Source organism: Sinohyriopsis cumingii, chromosome 18 (genome assembly GCF_028554795.1).
Source record: "Sinohyriopsis cumingii isolate HCF-2022 chromosome 18, ASM2855479v2, whole genome shotgun sequence".
Taxonomy (NCBI): Eukaryota; Metazoa; Mollusca; class Bivalvia; order Unionida; family Unionidae; genus Sinohyriopsis; species Sinohyriopsis cumingii.
Genome location: NC_142978.1, coordinates 46,908,595 through 46,928,320, shown reverse-complemented (window position 1 = coordinate 46,928,320; position 19,726 = coordinate 46,908,595). Strand labels below are relative to the sequence as shown.

General features: G+C 36.6%; 1 protein-coding gene across 5 annotated transcripts in view; it reads left to right on the top strand.

The window, feature by feature from the left end:
• Positions 1-19,726, top strand: part of LOC149776562 (rho GTPase-activating protein 15-like) — a 108,922-nt gene that overhangs the window by 17,616 nt on the left and 71,580 nt on the right. For 3 of the 5 annotated variants that reach the window (XM_089941021.1, XM_089941022.1, XM_089941020.1), the window contains exon 4: positions 18,289-18,378. The exons of the other annotated variants lie outside the window; for them this stretch is intronic. In XM_089941021.1, coding sequence (XP_089797147.1) covers positions 18,289-18,378 — 90 coding nt within the window. The remainder of the gene's footprint in view (positions 1-18,288; positions 18,379-19,726) is intronic. 5 annotated transcript variants of the gene reach the window in all.

The following is a 19,726-nucleotide window of genomic DNA, read 5'->3' as shown; positions in this document are numbered from 1 at the left end:
CTTTAGACTAATTCAGACTGATTTTTTAACACAAGGGAGCAGTCATTTTAGTTAGCAGTGTGCTTAAATCATGTAAAATTTCCAAAAGTACAATATCCAAAAGAAATATCATCCACATTACATTAATGTAGCATAGAGGTATGCAAAAGTTCTCTCCACTGTGCATGTTTTAAATGCGAACTACTTCACCTTACATACATCACTCTCTCAAAAGTACATATTATCTGGTGAGCGCCACCATAGATCATATTGGTTGCATTATGGGCAGTCAGGCAGCATAGTTCAGGCAGCATAGTTCATATTGGTTGCATTATGGGCAGTCAGACAGCATAGTTCATATTGGTTGCATTATGGGCAGTCAGGCAGCATAGTTCATATTGGTTGCATTATGGGCAGTCAGGCAGCATAGTTCATATTGGTTGCATTATGGGCAGTCAGGCAGCATAGATCATATTGGTTGCATTATGGGCAGTCAGGCAGCATAGTTCAGGCAGCATAGTTCATATTGGTTGCATTATGGGCAGTCAGACAGCATAGTTCATATTGGTTGCATTATGGGCAGTCAGACAGCATAGTTCATATTGGTTGCATTATGGGCAGTCAGGCAGCATAGTTCATATTGGTTGCATTATGGGCAGTCAGGCAGCATAGTTCATATTGGTTGCATTATGGGCAGTCAGACAGCATAGCAGGGATCGTCCTGGGCTTCGCCAATGTCGCAAATTGCGATTTTTTTTCCTTATTGGCGACAAAAATATCCCATCTGGCGATTTTTTTGGCGACATACTTTTTGGTTATTTAATTTGTACATACAATCATGGATTTGGACTGGATAAATTAAAAGGCAGAACGAAAGGAAGCCACAAACTTGACTAAGCAATGCGTTGGTATCAATCTGTTACACAAACAATCCTTTGTTCTTATTGACAACCCCATCTTTACAGTGCATTGTTACATCATAATCTGCTTATGCTGACATCTGGGCTGAGTACTGTATGCTGCGATACAGTCAATCATGCTACCGCACTATACCTACAACTGACCGACTTCTGAAGACGCGAATAGAATAGATACAATTAATTGTATGGCTAATCCTTCTGTTTTTTTTATACATATACCAATACAATAGTTTTGCTGAACCTTCATAGAAAACTGATAAGCTTTGAAGTACCGACAACTGTGTATAAATACAAAGCAAATGGAAACAATCTAAATCACAATTACATCTGTTGCCAGTGCAGCATTTTACTCATTGATCTTTTCCTTTTGCCATCAGCCCTGTGTTACGGCTGCAGAGACTTAAACTCCGCAACAAGAAATAGCAAAAAAAAAAAAAAAAACAGTTTTGCATAATTAATAATAATTATTTATTTCTCAAAATAAGGAGTGAAAGAATCCCTAAGTTGGGTGTGAATTTATGCTTATATATATGGTCCAATATTGCCAGGTGTTGACTCGTGTAAGTTTCATTCGTGGGAATGGAGATCCTATTTTTCTTGTTGAGAAAATTTATACAGCATTCAGTGATCATTCTTGGGATTTAGGAAGCAATTCGCTACAAGCTTTGTGAAGCTAGCCATAAAGGGGGGGGGGGGCTGCTGAGAGACTACTGGTGTCACCTGTCAGCACTGTACACTGTGAACGTGGATTCAGTAAGATGAACTTCATGAAAATTGACATCAGAAATAAGCTCTGCATCTCATCTCTCGAGAATTTAATGAGAATCAGCATGTACAGATGTGAAAAATTAGACTTTGAAACTGCATTCAACAAGTGGGCAGCCCTAAAATCGCGACGGATCTTCATGTAACACTTTGTAACATTTTGTTAATGCTTCTTGTAATTAAAGTATTAACTAATCTATCTTTTGTAATTTTCATTGCCTGTTACATTAATAGACTAAATTAACACTTGGAAAAATGTACACTACTTTTTTTGGCGACACTTTTTGAAAATTGGCGACAAAATATTGAGGTTGGCGATTTTTTTGGCGACAGCTTTTTAAAAGCCAGGACCATCCCTGGCATAGTTCATATTGGTTGCATTATGGGCAGTCAGACAGCATAGTTCATATTGGTTGCATCATGGGCAGTCAGACAGCATAGTTCATATTGGTTGCATTATGGGCAGTCAGGCAGCATAGTTCATATTGGTTGCATTATGGGCAGTCAGGCAGCATAGATTATATTGGTTGCATTATGGGCAGTCAGACAGTATACTGTAGTATCATGTATTTTTGTCGGGCTAAATTTTCATGGTTTCATAAAAAGAAAAAGCATTTTCGTGGGTACTTAAATTCATGGTTTTGCCTGTAAAAGTTCAATACTTACACCGTGTTTTCGACCAAGTGAATAACATCAGTTGAAGCTGATGCAGCCAACAACAATAAAGCAATGATTTCATGTCTGTGAGCACAAATAAAACACCTGTCAAAATTAATCACTTTCGCCATGTTTTCGTTTGAGTGCTCAACATCAGAGGAAGTTGATGCAGCCAACAACACTAGACCAATTGGTTATTAATGAAGAATTAAATTCACACTTCCACTAGTGGTATGCTAAACAGGTCGTGGACGCCATTAAGGAAAAAGATGTTACTGGTGACCATCAGTTCACCTTGCAACCTCATTAATCAAGCCCATGCTGAATGGATAATTGCAGCTCATGCGACAATGATAGAAGGATAGAACCTAATATTAGTGGTTTTGAGAAAGCTTGGCTTGTTTAAGTCAGCAATTTGGGTATTATTTACCTGAGAAGCATTTGTGAGTACCATGAGACTTGATTGACACGATGTTGATACAGTGGCTTTGTCCAAAAATCTGTGAAGTGTGATTTTTAATACTCTGCTGTAATTAGTGTATATACATAGTGTTTCATTAATAATAGTGTTTCAAGAAATAGTTATAGTATTTTACAGGATTGTTGTTCTTTTGGATTAAAAATGCATGGATAAAATTAAATGTGCTTTCAGAAATTATTTCAGTGTTTCAACAACAGTTGTACTCGAATGGAGGATCGTTTTGAATAAGTATTAAATTTGATTTTCATATACAGCTGTACTGTTATTTTGTATTATTGTTTCTTTCATTTTTGGCATTACTATTGTTTGAATACCTTATGTTTTTCTCTATTTTCTCTCTATCCTTACTTACCTAACATATTAAGTTAAGGTACTGATTATAAAATTACAGCTATGGGATACCTTATCCAACATGGGCATTGAAACAATATAAAATGATTTTTAATTCTTGTTTCAAAAGGTTAAAATGGAACATAAACACATGTAAAAGCTAATATTTAATTACCAGATTACAGTATTGACCTTAATTTATCAAATACTAGTAGCTGTGTTAATCTCTAGGAATGAAACATTAAGAAAATGGGGTGTTTGGGGTTGGTGGTCGTCATCCTTTGTGGCTCATTTTTCGTTGGGGATTTAATTTAATGGTTTGGGGCAGCAACGAAAACCATGAAAATTGATGATACTACAGTAGTTCATATTGGTTGCATTATGGGTAGTCAGTACAGATACAGATCTGTTGGCACTTTATATAATGGCAGCTCTTCATCTGTGTTGTTCACGTTGTTTTGTGGGTAGCCAAACAGTAATGAAACAGATCTGTTGGCACTTTATATAATGGCAGCTCTTCGTCTGTGTTGTTCACATTGATTGTTTTATGGGCAGCCAAACAGCAAATTCACAGATCTGTTGGCACTTTATGTAATGGCAGCTCTTCATCTTGTTCACAATGATTGTTTCATAGGCAGCCAAATAGCAGATTCACAGATCTGTTGGCACTTGATTTAATGACAGCTCTTCATCTGTGTTGTTCACATTATTTTATAGGCAGACAAACAGCAAAGACACATATGTTGTCACTTTATTTAATGGCAGCCCTTCATCTGTGTTGTTCACATTGATTGTTTTATGGGCAGCCAAAGAGCAAATTCACAGATCTGTTGCACTTTATGTAATGGCAGCTTTTACTGTTGTTGTTCACATTGATTGTTTTATATGCAGCCAAAGAGCAAAGGCACATATCTGTTGGCACTTTATGTAATGGCAGCTCTTCGTCTTTTCTTGTTCACATTGATTGTTTTTATAGGCAGCCAAATATCAAATTCACAGATCTGTTGTCCCTTGATTTAATGACAGCTCTTCATCTGTGTTGTTCACATTATTTTATGGGCAGCCAAAGAACAGAGACACAGATCTGTTGAGACTTAATTGAATGGCAGCTCTTCATCAGTGTTGTTTACACTGATTGTTTTATACGCAGACAAACAGCAAAGACACAGATCTGTTGGCACTTTGTGTAACAACATGTCTGAGTCAATACTGTTGACATTGGCTGCCCAAACAAGAGTTGAACAACTGAAAAGGATGCATTGGATAATTCATGATCATTAGTAACTTTCTATGCTCATAAGAGTTCAAAATTTTCAGCAATATCACACTGCCTTCAACAGTGACTAATGACTAATCTTGATCACATGACGTATAATGGTCACATGATACGAGGAGACTGGTGTACAACTCTTTAAAACAAATTGTGTGAAAGACAAACTTAAAATTTGAAAAAATATGTGGTTAATTATATGAAATGTAATGATTGTGAAAAAGATTACATCAGGGAAACAGGCAGTGTTAGAAACCAGGATTCAGTAACACATCAGTAGAGTCTTATCAGTCATACATAAACAGTGTAGCAATATGAGACATTCTATCATCCCTATTCAAACCAAGGTGATCACATCAGAGAACAATATATGGAAAAGGAAGGTGAAGGAGACTATCAAAATATGAGAGTGGAGGCCAACACTTAACAGTGACGAGGGGCTTGAAATACCACCCATCTACACCAGTCTCCTTGTATCACATGACTATTATAGTCACATGATCAGCATTGGTTGCTGATGAAGACTGTGATATTGCCAATTTTTTTGAACTTTTAAGATATTTATGCCTTGAGCATGGGAAAGTACTAATGATCAAGAGTAGATTCAATTAAGCTGTACGTCTGGTCAGTGCATCACTGATTCCCCTGCAAACTGTATGTCTGATCAGTGCATCAATGTGACTCACTGTTATGTGTTGGGATGGGATGCTCCCAATATTTATTTGAATTACTGTGGAATTCCCACCCTGGCTCGTTTTGTAGGAAGTGAAATTAGTGATAGAGAGAGGTAAAGCTCCGAGCCCCCAGTCAGCAATACCGACAATTAAATTATTAAGAACACAAAGGTAAAATGCATCACGTGATTATAGTGTGAGATGGTTTTCCCCTGTACATGGTTTCTACTCGTCTGTGCTCTACTCTGCTAATTCCTTTCCACCTTCTGGTGTTTTCCGTACTGCGATTCTTCCTATCCTCTTCCCCTTTTGTCTCCTTTTCTCCTCCTCCTTCACTCTCTCTTTCTTCAGCAACTAGGCTTATTCTCGGCCTACTGCCTTGTTCTATCCTGTCTCTCTGAGACTCAGGACTTGACTACCCAGTAGTTCTGTCCCCAAAAGCTTCCTACGAAAAACACAAGGATGTTAGCATTTGTGTTAGCCATCTCGCCTCACACTACATCAACAATCAATCATCAGATGAAGGCTATCTACATCTTCAGTCACGTATTTGTGCACATCGAAAACCACACATGTTCTTAAAGAAAACAGCGTTGCGATAAAGAGTGGTAACCTACTTAACATACAGACATCACTAAATTGCATCACATCAATATATATATATTCTTAATCTCATTATTCTCAACAATATCACAACTATCCGACGCATTTCTGTACATTACTCTCCCACAAGTGTACACAAATATTCAGATATCCATATTATTTAATTTTACACACTGCAACCATTTCCAAAGTTACAACTTAATTCAACAATTGCAAAATCTAGAATATCACATAAATAAATACACTAGTTTACCACGAAGTAACTAAATAGCGAATTACAATATTAATTCTGACGAGCGAGCAATCTACATAATCATAGCTCATTTCTCAAGTACGCATGTAAATTAAACAATACAAAGGTAATTCTACGTACTGAAGATTCTAGTAAGTAAATATACATACTGCACATAATTACAATTACAATGCCGTAACATTCTGCAACAATCGAGCAAATAACTCACTGACCTTTCCGAAGCTTTCTGTCCTCGAATGTACCAAAGTTTTTCCTGCCAAATCATGAGTGGCTCCCGGAGTTATTGCTACAACTTGTCAGCACGATGCTTCACAATGACTGATTCATTCCCAGCCCAAATGACTGTTAAATTCTGGTTCGAATTGATGGCCCCATCCGTTCTCAGTTCTGATTGGTTATCAATTCTACCCCAGTCATTCCAGCTTAACAGACGAGCCTCAGGCCATCTGTCAAAGCTGGGAGATTTACAACAGCAACGAGGGTGCTTTGTTCTAGAACAAAGCTTCTAATGTCTACATGTTAGTTTTGACACCTAACAAAGAGAACTCTTGTACAAACATGAATCACCACGGCAGTGCAGGGTCGACATATTCATGGTGCTAACTCCTTCCTTTGTTCCTGACTTATGTAATCGTGGGCAGGCAAACATGACACACTGATTTCCCTGCAAGCTCAGCACAATTTATGGTATTCTGTCCATTACTTGGTAAATTTTAATAGAATCATCCAAAATGGAAGCTATGATTTGCAGTAAATGGGATTTTAAATCCAAAGACACTAGAAAGATGGCTTATTTCAACAACTTGCCATGTGATGTATGAAGTATCCTATAAGGTTCCCCCTCTCATCAGGGTAATATACCTTAACTTACAAGTTATTACATCCTATCAGGTAATAGACCATGACCTATAAGTTACCCCCTGCCATCAGGGTAATTTACCTTGACCGTTACATTATTACCTCCCATCATGGTAATTGACCTTGACCTGTATTGCAGCTTATAATCTTCTCTGCTTATTTAAAATCGCATTGAGATGGGATGGGGTAACAATTTTTAAGTGTACTGCAAGAAGACTGCTGAATATTTATCAAAATTACCAACCTTAGGCAGTAAAAGAAAAATGTATGATCATATCTATCTATTCATTTTATTAATGAAATTTACCTGTATGCCAATAGTTCTGTTAACCTGGGCTCTGACAAAAAAAGCAGTAAGGAGGTTATAATACATTTATTCCCACCTGGGTGGCATGATTGTTGGTCTCTCACCCATAGGGATTACAGATAAGCATTAATATGTTGGTAGTTAATGGTAGGTATGCTTATGCTGATAGGTGACTCCACTGTAGGCTGCTGGCCAGTCATATTGCTAACCACATATAAATCGTTGTGAAGTCACTTCTGAACTCCTTGCTTGCTTGCCAGTGACTGGTTAAAGAAATTCAAGGATATTCAGACACCTAAATAGTTATATGTTTCTGCATTTCTATGGGAAAATATTAACGATTTTTTCTAATGGAAATACTGCACGACCATGAGGGTGCAGTATATCCATCTGACAAAATGAGTGCCTATTTCATCTATCTCAAGCCTAAATCCGAAACATTGTATCAAAAACGTTAATGCAGAATGTAGCAAAGCAGCTGGTCTGTGGCAGTCCACAAAACATTTGCTTTAGTTCATTCAGAAACAAATTTAATCAACCAAAATGTAAAATGCCTTCTATGTTAGTGTACATGATTTGTTTACAAATCAAAAGTGATTGCCATCTGCGTCCATTGTTTGTTTACAGTAGAAAGTAGTTTCTTTGTGAGTGGAATATAAAGTTGTGCACGAGTTCAGTATCATAAAAGACTGAACAATTCTGACAATGCAAAGTTAATGGAGAAAGAAATAATAATATAATAATTTTCACTTCAGTATACATACATACAAGTTTATACTGTCATATTTGGATCTTTGTATGCATGCTGGAGGTCATGGGTTCTATCCCTGGCCAAGTCATACCAAAGACTTACAAAAATGGTACTTATAGCTGCCTCGCTTGGTGCTCAGCATTAAGCAGTTAGTGTTAGGACTGGTCGGCCTGGTGTCAGGATAATGTGACTGGGTGGGACATCATGCCAAATGTCTGCGGCATGATGCCCCAGTGCTAGACATCACTGTAAACTGTCACACTACAGACATCATAGCGATATGACTGAAAAATTGTTAAAGCTACGTTACAAATCCAAATCACACACACACACTCTTGGTATGCTGCCCAACCATGGTATTAGTTGGGACATGTAGTGTTTGGTTACTTATAAGTTGACTGCAAACATTGTAGACCCTGACATGCCATCTCATAATGCACCAGTAGATCAGGGTCTGTGTTGTAAGTTCTAATGATTACTCCTAACAAAACAAATCAGTTTGGATTTACTGATAAATGAATCTGTACACTGGGGTTTCTTTTCAAGTTTGAGTTAAAGTTTCATTACTGTGGAGGGTCAATCATGTTTCATGAACATGTTTGTAGTTTTTCCCCCCGAGATTTTCAAAATTAAATATCAAACCCTTTGGGGTTTCTTTTTCTTCTATCTCAGAAAGTCATGCTGGGAACATCCTAGCCATTCAGTCCATGATGTTTAAAGTTGATTGAAAGTTATGTGGAGGGTGGGGAAATTTAAGTTTTTTGAGTGTTATTGTAAGTCTTATATGTGACTGTTTATGGTACATTAAAGGGACTTCTGCATACGGAACATTGGAAGCAGTGAGTTCAAGAAAAACTTGGGTAGGGCTGGAAAAAAATAAGCTCTAAAAGCCTAAGAAAATCAAAGAAAACAAATGCTTTGCATTTGCAAGAATTGTCATAAAATTGCATGTATACATTCATTGAATACTATGGAATCTCAGTTCTGGGCATATAGAAAATTTTCAGATTTTATCCAGCTATTTAGAGAAGTCAATAGCTACAACATGTGTATGTACTCATTGTCAGTACTTTATGCTTCTGTTTTCTCTGAAGAAATGACGGCCGTGTTCCTGCCCTTCTATGAGTGAGCATATATGTAAAATGGAAATTTAACTATAGATATGTTTAAGGGACTGAAAATGGGTCTATAATCATGTAATGGATGCCTAAAATGTATTAATGTATTCTCTGTAATGCTTGGTACAATTAACTGTAGGGAAAAAAAAACATTTTTTTAATACCTGAAGTTTAAAACACATTTGGCAAAATATAGTGTGTACCAAAATATTACAGTATATACTTGAGTTGAGTCAAACTGGAAACAACATAGACACTGATCTGCCATCACCAAATGTACTGTCAGATCAGGGTCTATGCTGTTTATTCTAGTCTTTACTCTTAACAAGCTGCATATACCCAGATCTGTTGCACCTGATGTACTGGCAGATCTGGGTCTCTGCAGTTTGACCTGACATATATATGTGTATATTTGGTAGAAAACATAAATATTATGATTTAAATACTGTATATACATGCTTATAGGACAAGCCCAACTGCAAACTGCAGGGATCCAGATCTGCCATTGCATAATGCACTGGCAGATCTGGGTCTTTGCAGTTTGTTTAGGAGTAACCAAGTTAACAAGTGTAGACCCTGATCTGCAGGTGCATTATGCTATAGCAGATTAGGATCTTTGTTGTTTGCAGCCTGACTCGACTAATAAGCAAGTGTATATGGTAGATTGATAAAGCATGAAGAATGAGAATTGTTACAGTAAAATGAAATATTTCAAAATCTACACCACAATATTTTGAATGGGTTGAGTTTGATTTTCTTATCTAATGAACCTAACATTCCTTCCAAAACTCCCAAGATCTACCTCATAAAATATAGACTTAAGCCTTTAAAGAAGAGATGATAGGAATAAAGATAACTACAGTATATTGAGGATTTATAGGTGTGGATAACTGAAAAAAAACATGAAAACTGTGATACATTGCTGTTCAGTTACCAGTTGTTTGGACGGTATTATTATGGGGAAATAAAACCATTCCACAACTGTGTTAAACTAAACAATGATATTATGTCCTTAACACATTAACCCCTGGTGACGAGTTAACGTAGCAGGAGGTAGTAGCCTACTGTCGAGCTCTGTAGCGTCAAGGTCATAAATGATGCACTAAAGTGGGTGGTATTATAGAAAGGTAAACAGATGTAGCTCTACAATGATACCAAATAATCTGGAATTTCTAGTTGCACTACAAAATACAGATGGAAGAACCTCGTTTTTTGGACCCGATTTTTTTTCTACCTAAAATTTGCCTGTGGTCAGAATCTGATTTTGTGTCCCGATTTTAGACTTTTTGGTCTCAGATGTAAGGCAGACCGGTATGAACTGCAAACAGACAGATGAACCTTTCCAAAAGGTAGGATAAAATGGGCATTTGGAATAAAGAATGGTCTCGATACGAAAATAAAGGGTCCGTTAAGCAAAGAAAAAAGAAAAAAAAAGAATTCCAATTTTTACCCTTCTGCTCATGCGCGAGCCAAATAGCCAATGAAGAACGATGTTTCTAACAACTTGGCAGTATGTTATTGGAAGATCACCTGGAAGTTGGTGTTTTAGGATGTATTCAAAAATAGCTTTCAAAATGTGTTTCCTACTCAAATTTCAGACAAAAACTACAAAAACCTCCAGGGGTTAATGTGTTAAGCAAAAATGTTCTCATATTGCCGACAGCTTTATCCATGGATAATCTGTTGTGTGAAAATTAGCTGATGGTGATACAAAAATGAACAGCAAATTTTTTATTTATACTGAAGTTTGTACCCAGCATATACATTTTAATATGAAGGAAAAAAAATCTTTATCCCTTAATTATGCCACAACTCAGGCTCACTCCTGGAAAATACTGACCACTCCTGAAGCTGTTATTATCTACTCCATGATGACCACTCTGGTGGCCTAGTGGTTAGAGCATCCGCCTCAGATGCGAGATGTCGTTGGTTCGATCCCCGGATGAGCCATACCAAAAAATGGTACTAACAGCTGCCTTGCTTGGCGCTCAGCATTAAGAGGTTAGTGTTAGGACTGGTTGGCCTGGTGTCGGGATAATGTGAGTGGGTGGGACATCATGCTACATAACTGCGGTATGATGCCCCAGTGCTAGACATCACTACAAACTGCCACATTGCAATATGACTGAAAAATCGTTAAAGCTTCGTTAAAAATCCAAATCACACACACATCTACTCCATGGGGTCCTTTGGAATATGCTGAGGCTTGATGTCCAGGGACTTCCGTGAGGAAGATAAACATACCTTAAAGTGTTACTAGTATGAATCATTTTAAATTGTTCTGAGAAAAACCAAAATGACTTCACTGGCATTTTCCTTTTCGGGTAGCAATTTGTCACACATTTTTTTTTTTGCATAAGTGCATGCTTTGAAATGTCATAACATTTTGTTTTTCGTGATTTTCTGCCATATTTACAGTACATGTACTGTGCTGATAGTCAGCTTGAGGTTTACAAAATGCTTCCTCGTATAATGTTCTCATTTAATGTTTTGTAACACTCGACGCACTGTAGACCCATGTTTGACATGGTATGTTACGTCCTGGAAGATCAGAATTAATTTGTTCACTGCTCATATAAATTCCAGTGGAAAGTTTTGATAGATCCTGTTGCCACATTGTCAATGTTTGGACGTTTTCCATTAAATAATGTAGATAGACCCTGCTAGAACATTGTCACTGTTGGTATGATTTTCAGTGAACAGTGTACATAGACCCTGCTGGCACATTGTCACTGTTTGTATAATTTCCAGTGAACAATGTAGTTAGACCCTGCTGGCACATTGTCACTGCTTGTATGGTTTCCAATGAACAGTGTATATAGACCTTGCTGGCATATTGTTACTGATTGTATGATTTCCAGTGAATAGTGAACATAGACCCTGCTGGGACATTGTCACTGTTTGTATGATTTCCAGTGGACAGTGTATATAGACTCTGCTGGGACATTGTCACTGCATGATTTCCAGTGAAAAATGTATATAGACCCTGTTGGTTCAATTTCACTGTATGATTTCCAGTGAACAGTGAACATAGACCCTGCTGGTACATTGTCACTGCTTGTATGATTTCCAGTGAACAGTGAACATAGAATCTGCTGTCACATTGTTACTTTGTATATTTCCAGTGAACAATGTAGATAGACCTTGCTGGCACATTGTCACTGTTTGTATGATTTCCAGTGAACAGTGTTTATAGATCCTGCTGGTACATTGTTTCTGTTTGTATGATTTCCAGTGAACAGTGAACAAAATACCCTGCTTGGATATTGTCATTCATTGAATGATTTCCAGTGAACAGTGTATATAGACCCTGATGGTACATTTTCACTGTTTGTATGATTTCCAGTGAACAAAGACCCTGTTAGGACCTTGTCACTGTTAGCATGATTTCCAGTGAACAGTGTACATAGACCCTGCTGGCACATTGTCACTCTTTGTATAATTTCCAGTGAATAATGTAGATAAACCCTGCTGGCACATTGTCACTGCTTGTATGATTTCCAGTGAACATTGGATATAGACCTTACAAGCACATTGTCACTGTTTGTATGATTTCCAGTGAACAGTGAACATAGACCCTGCTGGGATATTGTCACTGTTTGTATGATTTCCAGTGAACAGTGTGTATAGACCCTGCTGATACATTTCACTATTTGTGTGATTTCCTGTGAACATAGACCTAACTGGACCTTGTCACTGTTTATATGATTTCCAGTGAACAGTGAACAAAAGACCCTGCTGGGACATTGTCACTGTTTGAATGGTTTCCAGTGAACAGTGTATATAGACCCTGCTGGGATGGTCTCACTTTTTGTATGATTTCCAGTGAACAGTGTACATAGACCCTGCTGGTACATTATTACTGCTTGTATGATTTTAGTGAACATTGTATATAGACCTTGCTGGCACATTGTTACTGCTGGTATGATTTCTGGTGAACAGTGTGTATAGACCTTGCTTGCATATTGTCATTGATTGTATGATTTCCAGTGAACAGTGATCATAGACCCTGCTGGGACATTGTCACTGTTTTTTTTATTTCCAGTGAACGATATGTATAGACCCTGCTGGTACATTGTCACTGTTGGTATGATTTCCATTGAACAGTGTATGTAGACCCTGCTGGGACATTGTCACTGTTGTTATGATTTCCATTGAGTGATGTATATAGACCCTGTTGGTACATTGTTACTGTTTGTATGATTTCCAGTTGAACAGTGTGCATTGACCCTGCTGGGACATTGTCACTGAACAATTTCCAGTGAACATTGTGCATAGACCCTGCTGTGACATTGTCAAGTTCGTATGATTTTCTGTGAAGAGTGTAGATAGACCCTGCTTGCACATTACCATTGCAGACTTGGCTCAACATTATTTCCACTTGGATTCAGGACCTTTATACAATTCCAGGACGAGTCTTCATGCATAGTGGTCATTTTTACAAGATAGGTGTGGTTATGGATCCCATTTCATTATTTACTAGTAATATTATGCATAAATACCTCAATATAATACAACCTCATATGTTTGACACCTCATTATAAGTAACCCCTTTTACAAGTCAGGTATTTTTATGGATTCCATTTCATTTAATAGTAATATTATGTATAAAATACCTCAGTATAAGACAGCCTCACCTGTATGGTACCTCATTATAAGTGACCCCTTTTATGAGGCAGGTATGGTCATGGATCCCATTTTATTATTTAATAGTAATGCTATGTGTAAAATGCCTCGGTATAAGACAATGTCCTATACAAGGCAAACTATTTTATGGTTCTGGTTAAACAGTATTGTAAGAGAGTACTGTACATGGATAAATACAGTATTTTTCCCAGAATTTTACACATGTGCACATGCATGCATGAACACATACAAACGTGCTTTAAAAGGAAGTATAAAATGGGCTTTAACCTTGTCATTAGAGTGACTCCATGCTGCATACCTTATAAATTTTCACAATTGATTGACATATGAAGCCTGTTTGAAATTGAGTAAATAAATTGAAATCAATATTGTTAAAGAGATATTTACATGGGAAAGATTTGATAAAACAGGAAGCTTTTGTGAACTTCAAGTATGCTAGAAAAAAATGACAGACACTTGGTGAATTTTACTTTGTTCAGGACGTATTTTAAATTATTAAGGTTTCACAGTTCTGTAAATAATTATAGATTGATTTTTATATCAGGAATTAGGATGCAGTTTGTAGGTATACAGAGTTGTTAGTCTTGTCAAATGCCCTTCACTCAAGTTATATGAATCACTTTTGTTAGTACATTTATACAAAGTCCCCAGATACTTTTAGTCAGTAAAAAAATATAAATTGAATTAATTCCACAAGACTATGTTTGTTTAAATATAAATGTATATGCATGCCTATATACATAACTGAATTGATGGAAAAAAAGTATTATGGGTACTCTCTATGGTCAGTCCTCAAACCAAGTACTGAACATGTAACCTTCAATATTCTGGTGCTATAATTTGGAATTCACCTCCACCATGCCAGGAAAGGAAGTTCTGATGATAGCTTGAAGCTTCAGCTTTGAGTATTGTTGTTGCTTTTGTTTTTGTTCTTTAGTTTGCATGATTCATAATTAATATACAATAATAATAATAATAATAATGAGGACTTTGTATAGCGCCTAATCTTTAGAAGCTATAAGCACTTTACAACATTAGGCAACACCTATAAGATAAAAAACATATAATGATATGATTACAAAAACAAACACCATGAAATTAGAAAACATTAATTAAAAGAAACATGCTGAGAATATTTAAGGTAGGAAAGTCTTTATCCTTGAGAGTATTTGTTGCTTTTAGTTTAAATCAGTTAAAGCTTGATCTATGTATTGCTTCAAGGGGTCACAGTAATTGAAAAGTGTATTGCTTCAAGGGGTCACAGTAATTGAAAAGTGTATTGCTTCAAGGGGTCACAGTAATTGAAAAGTGTATTGCTTCAAAGGGTCACAGTAATTTAAAAGTGTATTGCTTCAAGGGGTCACAGTAATTGAAAAGTGTATTGCTTCAAAGGGTCACAGTAATTGAAAAGTATATTGCTTCAATGTGTCATTGTGATTGAGAAGTGTATTGCTTCAATGTGTCATTGTAATTGAAAAGTGTATTGCTTCAAGGGGTCACAGTAATTGAATAGTGTATTGCTTCATGGGGTCATTGTAATTGAAAAGTGTTTTGCTTGATGGGGTCATTGTAATTGAAATGTGTATTGCTTCAAGGGGTCACAGTAATTGAAAAGTATTGCTTCAAGGGGTCACAGTAATTGAAAAGGGTATTGCTTCAAGGAGTCACAGTAATTAAAATGTATTGCTTCAAAGTGTCACAGTAATTGAAAAGGGTATTGCTTCAAAGTGTCACAGCAGTTGAAAAGCGTATTACTTCAGTGGGTCACAGCGATTGAAAAGTGTATTGCTTCAAGGGGTCACATCAGTTGAAAGTGAAGAAAATGCTCTCAGTATGTCATGATCCGAGTACAGCACTGTTTATACAGCTGCATGTCAGCATGTACAGTGCTATTTATGCCCTGTATGTCAACATGTACATCACTATTATAAAGCTGTATGTCAACATGTTCAGCACTATTATAAAGCTGTATGTCAACATGTACATCACTATTATAAAGCTGCATGTCAACATGTTCAGCACTATTATAAAGCTGTATGTCAACATGTATAATTTACTATTTATATACCTGTGTGACAGCTTGAGCAACTTACACACCTTTTATGTTGTACTCAAGCTTTATACCACATAATGTAAAATAATATATATTTTATGTCGGTTGAGAATTTGTGTAATTGTGCTTGCAAACAGACTTCCTCACGATATAGATTTTGTGCTTCTATACCAGTGGGCACAAACAAAGAGTTTATAATAGCAGTGAAAAAGAATGATCAGAAATTTACAATGAATGAAAATATTTGATTTACATTTCTGAAGTTTTGAAAAGGTTTTATCATTATTTGTGCCAGTTACAGCCTAACAATTATTATTTTGTTTTACAAATATGATTACTGTATATACTCGTAAGTCGAGTCCAGTTTCAAGTTGCACAGACCCAGATCTGCTGTTGCATAATGCACTGGCAGATCTGGGTCTGTGCAGCTTGTTAGGAGTAATAAGGAGAACAAACAACAAATCCTGCTTGGGCACAGTGTGTGACAACAAATCAGGGTCGATGACTCGACTTGAAAGCTAGTATATTGGGTAATTATCTCTGTTGCAGGAGGTCATGGGTTCTATCCCCGGCCAAGTCATACCAAAGACTTAAAAAAATGGTACTAACAGCTGCCTCGCTTGGCACTCAGCATTAGGAGGTTAGTGTTAGGACTGGTCAGCCTGGTGTCAGGATAATGTGAATGGGTGGGATATCATGCTACATATCTGCAGCATGATGCCCCAGTGCTAGACATTACTATAAACTGTCAGACTGCAGACATCGTAGCGATATGCGTGAAAAATTGTTAAAGCTACGTTAAAAATCCAAATCACACATAAACACACACACACACACACAATTATCTCTGTAGTCAACAATGTTAACTTGTGTTCTGCTCATCTTCACTAGCCAGGGTTCCGATATGGTAACCCTGTCTACACCTTGGTGGATCGAGGAGATATTTTAGTGCTTTGTCCTAACAAAATCTGTTGGATCACATGAGTTATCTCCCTCAGTATGTAATGCCGACTAACCAATAGTGTGTAAAAGTGGTGCATTGGCTGAAAATTGTGGAGGCAATTGACCTAAAAAGGATACTTTGTAAGTTTAACATAAAAAATATGACTATATACCAGAGTGAAGCCATTACAGGTGTATTTATGTGAAAGGTATTTGTACAAACACAAACTGGCAGTAGAAAATCACTTATCAGTCAATTCAAGTTGTGTGATCCCCTTGTCTCGATCATGTAGGAACAGTGTTCAGATTTGAACAACTTAATTTTGATTGGATGTGGTGGCTTGCCACTACATCCAATGAAGTTCACATACCCAAAGCACATAAATATCTGCTCAATATGCCAAGGCGAATATAGGGTTATCATATCAGAACCTTGGCTAGCAAAGATGGTTTCTGCCTTGACTTTACTTGTGAATAACCTGTCACATGATCATTTGATGTATTTCTCAATTACTCCTCTAAGCAACATAGTTCAGATTTGTTTATTTGTTGAAGTGTATCAGCAAGAATAGTACAGTAGCGTTCATGGATATAGAGGTTGTATGTGGATAAGTGTAGGAAGGGTGTTACCGGAAGTACATAAGTGTAGGTTAACTAATTTTATGCAATATCACAACATTCAGTGTTATAATTTCATACAATGAATATATATCCAATACTATAATTGATTATGTTCTTGAAGGGTTTAATTGGAATTTTTCAAAGGGTTTAATTGGATTGTTTGATGTTGACTTTGACAACTTGGTTTAGTACAATTTTAAACACTGTAAAGAAAAAGTGTGTATGGCAAATATTCTATTATCTGAAAGTTTTATACAGATGAAATTTTAAATAATATTAATAATTAACTTCAAGAACATCTCTGTCATTTATAATAAAGGAAAAAGTGCTGGAGAATTCTTCCATTAAAATGTGAATCGCCATTTCTCCATTAGAGGGTATCAATGTAAATTTTCAAGTTATTTCCACATAAGGAAATCAACAATATATATATATATATATATATATATATATATATATATATATATATATATATATATATATATATTAGTATACTAGATAAATTACAATTAACTTTTCCAGCTGGACTGTGGACTTGTACCTGTACTGTTTTGTGTTATACTGTTGTATTACATGTAGCCTTGGACAGTCTACTTCAGCTGGACTATGTACTTGTACCTGTGCTGTTTTGTGTTGTACTGTTGTATTACATGTAGCTTGGACAGTCTACTTCAGAAGATAATGTTAAAGCTGTATACTTATGAAACAAAAGCTGACAAGCAAGGGCATAATGCTACATATGAAAGCAAATAAAATGAATAACAGGAACTAAGGTCTGTGGTACTATTTATTACAATGCATCTTAGGTGAACTTTTGCACAGCATAAAGTGGTTAGAAGAAAGGAATCAAATTAGTGATTTAAGAAAGTGGGTCAGTAATGAGACATGTGTACTCTCTGTATGGTTGTTGAAATCTGTCTGATTGTCCTTATGCAGTATTTTATTGAATTGTATATTACACAAAGTTTTTATGAAAAAGGAATATTTTCATACCAATATTTTAACCCAGTAATAACCCTACAAAGTTTTTTTTCTTCTCCACTACCCACATCTTCCTAGTGGAGTAGTGCAACAGATCAGTACGGGAGACGTTATTACTACAGACTTTACAGTGATGGAGGGGCTCAGTCTGTATGGCACCTCCCTAGGGTTTGTAGACTTTTTGATGTATGCTTGTATATTCCCCTACCTTGAGGCAACCTTTCCTTGGTATAGTCCGTATGGCATTCTCTCATTATAAGGCACTACATTATAACACGATTCGTGTTATACAGGTATGATCATGGATTCCATGTCATTAAGCAGTAATAAAATTAAAGGTGTTGTGTACCATATATATTTGCTTATAAGTCATGTCAAACTGCAGACAACAAAGACCCTGATCTGTCATAGCAAAATGTTCCTGCAAACTAAGGTATATGTTGTTAGTTCTAATGATTACTCTTAACAAAGTGCACAGACCCATATCTGCTGGTGCATTATGCAATAACAAACCTGTATTCTGTGCATTTTGCAGTTTGACTCTACTTATAAGCAAGTATATATAAGTATGGTACTTCAGGCAGTATACTCTTTGACTTCCCAGTACATTGTTGTATTGAGAGAGTGCTGTATCTGTTCCATTTCAAAAGCAATCTGTACTCATTCTTTTCATACCTCATGAAGAGCTGGCATACATGTTCATGCACAACAACAGTGACATGTTTATTGTTTCTTATGTTACCTACATCTTGTACTCTTTATATGGTATGCATGTTTTCATCAGACCACTCGCATATTACATTTACAAGATGCATACTCTTGTACAGTGATCCTTTCCACCAAATACAATTCTTACTGTGATGGTCCCCATCTATGGAGGCCTCTTTGAAGAAAAACTACTCCCTGATAAAAGGCTACCCTCTGCATGCAAAAGTACTATGAGTACTCACTTAAAAGCCAAGTCCAACTGCAATCTGCACAGACACAGATCTGCAATCATACACTATGCTGGGAGATATAGATCTATTCAGTTTCTTGGATTAAGTAGTAGAGCAGATAACAGAGACTTGATCTGTCAACACGTTATAAAGTGGCAGATCAGGGTCTAGGTTATTTGCAGTTGGACTTGAGTTTTAAGTAAGTACATACAGTACTATAACTCCAGGCTATATAGGACACTCAAAGGACCACTTGGATTTAACAATTGTGGATTGGTGCCCTCTTTGAGGATTTCTTTATATAGAGGTGTTCACTAAAGCAGGTTTCACCATCATATAATTTTACCACAGTGATCTCTCATCATAAAACGTCTCAGTAAACCACTGTAGTTGATATAACACAGGTATCAGTCATTGATCACATTATACTGGTTGAATGCTATTTTTTTGTATAATGTAACCTAATATATGGTGACAGCTCAAGGCTTCCCAGAACAGTGGTATATTGAGGGAGCTCTGTATTTTGTCTTCCTCATGAAATGGTGCCGAATTGATCAAGTTACCTTTTGTCATATAAA